This window comes from Solanum verrucosum, unplaced genomic scaffold (assembly GCF_900185275.1).
Source record: "Solanum verrucosum unplaced genomic scaffold, falcon-dt-bn FXZP01000252.1, whole genome shotgun sequence".
Lineage (NCBI taxonomy): Eukaryota > Viridiplantae > Streptophyta > Magnoliopsida > Solanales > Solanaceae > Solanum > Solanum verrucosum.
In genome coordinates, this window is record NW_026019988.1 from 902571 (window position 1) to 908570 (window position 6000).

General features: G+C 30.2%; 1 protein-coding gene across 1 annotated transcript in view; it reads right to left on the reverse strand.

Annotated features, from left to right (window-relative positions):
• LOC125818674 (ABC transporter A family member 1) overlaps positions 1-3868 on the reverse strand; it is a 28875-nt gene extending 25007 nt beyond the window's left edge. Inside the window, exons 1-3 of the mRNA XM_049498185.1 lie at positions 3618-3868; positions 855-934; positions 245-422 (exon numbers count right to left, since the gene is read on the reverse strand). Of these exons, the coding sequence (XP_049354142.1) occupies positions 245-422; positions 855-934; positions 3618-3737 (378 nt within the window). The 5' untranslated portion in view covers positions 3738-3868. The remainder of the gene's footprint in view (positions 1-244; positions 423-854; positions 935-3617) is intronic.
• Between the last annotated feature and the right edge of the window lie 2132 nt (positions 3869-6000).

The window sequence follows — 6000 nt, forward strand, 5'->3', positions numbered from 1 at the left end:
AACAAGTGGACTTACAATGAAAGACTTTTACACCAGAACACAAAATATATAAAAAAGGAATAAACTCCATTTGGAAGATATTATGCCCTTTCCCACATTACAGACACATCAATTGACAAGTGATCAGTACCATCATCTTAATACTTTGAAAATTTTCATTATAAGAGAAAAGAAGATCTGATTACAAAATTTAGAGAAAAATATAGTGAAGAAATATCAGTAAGAGGTAAATCTCAGAATATACCCTCAGTACGGGAAATTTCAGAGACAAAATGTTGATCAGCGTCCTTGTCTCAGGTGTATTAGGTGCAAATGCCAAATACTCCTCCTTGGCCAATAGTAGCTCCAGAACTTGGTTAAAAGGGGGAGAAGGGTCACTTTTTCCAACTTCCACAAACATCCCTGTCCCTTGCCGAATATACCTGCATATTTCGTGTTTACCAGTTTCAGATAGAAGAATCTTGACATAAGTACGGGGAACCAACTGAAAATGTAAAGCTTTGTTAAGCAGGATATGGTTAACAAACGTTAATCATTGGCGGACCAGCTTGGACAAAACAGAAGAAATTGTCAACAACTATTAGAATATATCTGCCACTTATTATATATCTGCCACTCTTCGATCTCCCACAATGTTTATATACGCATTTGGAAAATGTAACAACAGAAAATAAATCATGTTGCTTCACTTAACTAATAGCGCAGGGAAAAAGAGCTTCATGCTTTCCTAAATAAACTTAGTCCTACTCCATTTTCAGCCTTTCCAAAAGACACAAGTACTATGCAAACAGAGAGAAATGCTAATGAACATAAATCTATTATGAGTAGGTAAAAGCAAGTTGAGGAAAACATACGGCTGAGCTGGATGGATGCGGATATCAGATTTACTCCTCACAGCAATCAACAGCAGCATAACGAGAGTTGGGAGTAAAATCTGTAGTTAAAAGATTTATTTTACAAAGAAATCATTAGTCCCTCTTCTCTCAATAAAAAGCTATGACATCTCAAGAACCCACTGAGGACAGAATACGAAATATAAAATATTAAGAGAATTTGATTAGAAAAACAACTATTACGCCTCAGTCCCAAACAAGTTATAGCTGACCCCAACTTGTTTGAAACTAAGGCGTCGTTGTAATCAAATTCACCGCACATTCTTGCAATTTAATTTATTTAAACATTAAAAGAAAACCAGAAAACAATTACAGATTACCTAAATGGTTAAGCAGTAACAATTGCTAAAAGAGTAAAACTTTCAGTACTAAAGAAGGGATAATCACAAGAAGGGAAAGAAACAGACTCTACAGCAATACCAGGGTCCCTAAATTGTTTAGATCTGCATCCCCAATGTAATGCAGAAGCCAAAAACAGAAATTATGAAGTTCTTTTTTTTCCTTTTGCCTACTGTGGTTTGTAAGAGTTTGAATCAAATTAGTTGTTTACATAATGCAACGCTTTATAATGGTCCACTACTGATCCACAGGAACCATTTACATTGAATTCCATTGATCCCCTGTTAAGGTTTAGTATTTCTTATTGATTCCACATCTTTAATGGAAAACATTGATTGTCTTCATATTAGTACGATTGTAAGTAAAATCCCATGCAACTGCTACTTGTAATTCTGTATTTAAGCCGGTTGCCCAATAACATATGATAGATCATAAAAAGAGGACGACATGTAACATTCTTTTTTTTGGGGGGAGGAGGGGGAAGGGGTGTAACAAGTAGCATTACAACTCTGACCACCAAAGCTTAACCAGATGAGACAAATACCCTAGCTATTCAAGTCTTGATGGCATTTGAACTCTGGTCGCCCATGCGACTTATTCTTTTTGCAATGCTTCCAAATATTTTTATCTATAAGAGACAACAGTGGATGAAGAACATAAGAACTAATGGAGCTCAACTCAGTCTGTCAAAGTCAAATGGTAATCTGGCATTAAGGATTCAGTGCTAGCTCCCTGTTAAAGCTTCCCCCTTACATCTTTTTCCTAGAGGTGTATTTGATCCTTAACAGAACATTCCTTCCCTTTACTTCGGCATCCCCTCCCAACCCACCCCCTCACCCCACACACACCCGCAAAAAGAAAAAACTGAGAAGTTGACTACTTGGCCCAATGTTTTTGGTTTTTTGGGGACATCATCATTTTCCAGGATTATAACAACTCCTAAGAGGATGATCACCAAATAAAGCAGACTATAATCTCCTCACTCCATCATAGAAGGAAAATGAGCAATTAACAAGAAAGAATCAACACCAAAAACATAATCTTGGATAAAGATTTGAACTTTAGGCAACAAACGATCCATGGCAAAAATAAACCAAAATTCAAGCAAGACCCGAAAAAGAAAAACTCATTCTTTTTTTCTTCATCAAAAGAAATCTCTTTTTTTTTTCAGTGAACATAACCATTTCCAGGATTATAACAATTCCTAAGAGGATGATCACCAGATAAAGCAACTATAATCTCCTTGCCCCATCATAGAAAGAAAATAAGTAATTAACAAGAAGATATGATCACCAAAAATAGAATCTTGGATAAAAATATGAACTTTCGACAACAAATGGTCCATGATAAAATTATGCCAAAATTCGAGCAAACCCCACAATCCTCACTCCATCATAGAAGGAAAATGAGTAATTAACAAGAAAGAATCAACACCAAAAATATAATCTTGGATAAAGATTTGAACTTTAGGCAACAAACGATCCATGACAAAAACATACCAAAATTCAAGCAAGACCCGAAAAAGAAAAACTCATTCTTTTTTTCTTCATCAAAAGAAATCTCTTTTTTTTTCAGTGAACATTACCATTTCCAGGATTATAACAATTCCTAAGAGGGTGATCACCAGATAAAGCAACTATAATCTCCTTGCTCCATCATAGAAAAAAAATAAGTAATTAACAAGAAAATATGATCACCAAAAATAGAATCTTGGATAAAAATATGAACTTTCAACAACAAATGGTCCATGATAAAATTATACCAAAATTCAAGCAAACCCCACAATAGAAAAATTGATTCTTGTTTCCTTTCATAAAAAAGAAACTGAATCTTTTTTTTTCCAGTATTGCAACAACTCCTAAGAGGATGATCACCAAAATAAAGAAACTTAAACATCCTCACTCCATCATAGAAAGAAAATAGTAAGTAATTAACAACAAGACATGATCACCAAAAATAGAATCTTGGATAAAAATATGAACTTAAGACAATAAATTATCCATGATAAAAATATATCAAAATTCAAGCAAATCCCCACAATAGAAAAATTGATTCTTTTTTCCTTCATCAAAAGAAAAATTGAATCTTTTTTTCTCCAGGGCACATTACAATTTTCCAGGATTATAACAACTCCTAATAGGATGATCACCAAATAGAGAAACTATAATCTCCTCACTCCATCAGACATAAACACAAAATACAGAATCTTGGACAACAATATAAACTTTAGACAGCAAAAAATCCATGATAAAAATATACCAAAATTCAAGCAAACCCCACACAAAAAAAATTGATTCTTTTTCCTTGATCAAAAGAAAAAAATTGAATTTTATTCTTTTTTCCCTATTTTTAAACTCTTTGAAGTATGAAATTGCATGAGCTAACCTCAGCACAGGTAACAAAAGGGTGTCTAATTTTGAGAAGCCAATTCTTCCTAAGCATAGCTTTGAGCTGTCTTCTTGAATTCCTCATATCTTCTTTTTCTTTCTCCTTCTTCTTTTCCATGATTCTGTTAAACCCCTTTTCAATTTTAAGAATTTAAACAGAAAAATGAGCAAAACCCAACTTCAATTAGCTCCTTATTCTTCAGTCAGTGGACAGAAAAAAAACAGAAAAGAAGGTGGGGGTGAGGGGGGTGGGGTAGTGTGGAGAAGGTGACAAAGGAAGAAGAATCACTTTGGGAATGAGTTTTCTCTATTGTGTCAAAATGAAATCAATTCTCAAAACTAACAACAAGGAAAATGACAAAAAGGTCCCTAATGTTTGATGATAAGTTCAATATAGTCCCTCTTTATGTATGTATGAAATAATTTTGGTCCTTTAAATCCCTTTATATTTTTAGCTTTCATCAAATATCTATAAACTCGATCGGTTAGTTTTTCAATAGAAATAAATCATAATATCAAGAAAGTCTCACTAAATCTTAAATATGCAACATTAATAATAATAATATATATATATATAAATTAGAAATAACAAAAACTACAAAAAATTATACCTTTGAAAATATTAGCTTTTAAAATCTTAACAAATTAAAATTATGTGCATACTTGAGGGTTATTTTGAATGTATCTTCAAACATAAGGGATCATTTCTGTCATTTTCTCAACTAACACGTGCCAAAATAGTATTCTATAAGATGACAAAAAGATATATATATATATATATATATATTAATTTAAATATTTCAAGAATTAGGAGAAAAACTTTCATAATTCATCAAATCACATAGACTTGAAATATGTAATTTTTTTATGTATAAAATATTTTCATTTGATTTTTTTTTAGTGTGATCGATGGTTGATAAGACCATCAAAGATAATAATGAATTGTTAAGTAGAATTATATTAGAATTTTTTTTATCAGAAGTCTCATATCCAAATTCTATAAATTAAATTATTTTTAGTACAAGTGTTTAACTATTAAAATGAATTTATTTTTATATAAATCTGAATTTATTGAACTTTAAATAAGATAAAAAGTCCGAAAAAATTATTGTACGTGGATAATAAATATTAGGAAACCGCATCTTTCCATGTCAACATACTTGACTTTTTCCTTGCCATAAATATTTATTCAAGTCTAAAATTCAAACAAAATACTACTACTTTTATACATATTATACTTTGACAAATTAAATATTCTATTATCATTTCACGTTTAATTATACTAGAAATTTTATTTATAAAAATAATATCAATTAAACTTATGTTTTATCTCTATGTCCAACCAACTTGTAAGATAAAATAAAATTAAAAGTTAAATGTCACATACATTAAATTTAAAAAAGAGAAGAAACATAATATAAAATTCAGAATAAGGAAAGTGGGAAGAAACCAACCTAATCTATGGCTGCTTTTGGACGTCATAATCAGTGTTGTTATATCGTCATGACGCTTTTCTTTTTTTATTTTTGTTGTTGAAATTTGACTCGTCAATAACTTTTACGTTAAAAATATGAAATTCTTTATTGAATTTTTCTCGAAAATACTACATGAAAATTTATATATTTAAAATAGTGGTATATCGATCAATTTATAATTATCTCAATTATTTTATCAAGTTTCTAGAGTTTCACTAAAAGAAACTGAGGTTGTGGTAGTTGTTGAATTTTCTACAAATACATGAACAACTTGTGTGAAACAATAGTAATGAAGTCAAAAGTTTTGAAGTATTCAAAAATTATATATATATATATATTAAGTAATAATATTTGACGATACATAATTATAATATTCCGATTAAGATGTTTAACTTACAATTTTTTTAAGATTATAGCTCCGCCTTAATGTATCGATTTTTACAAAAGGTGATCCTACAGATAATTTGATAACTATGTCCATTAAAACTTAACATTTTAATTTATTTAATTTTCCTTTTGTTGTTTGGATAAGAACAGCTTAAAATAATCTTCTATTGGTTCTCTTTAGAAGCTAAGATTATGATATAAATAATCATCCTAAATTTTCAGCAAATAAAATAATATACTGTGATTTAATGCAAATCATATGTTATACATAGGAAAGTTCCAAAGGGATAATTGGTTGTTTTTTCAATCAAGTGGTGGACCAATTTGCAAATATTATATTTATATGATTACTAGATATAGGACCCCGTGCCAGCACGGGGCCCAATATATATTATTTTTTTATTTTAATTATGTCATATTATGGAATTTGAGAAGTTATTGAAATTTTTATATGATTTTTAAAATATTTTAAATTTTTAGCTATTGTGATTTATAGTACTTTTTTAACATAATTTTGAA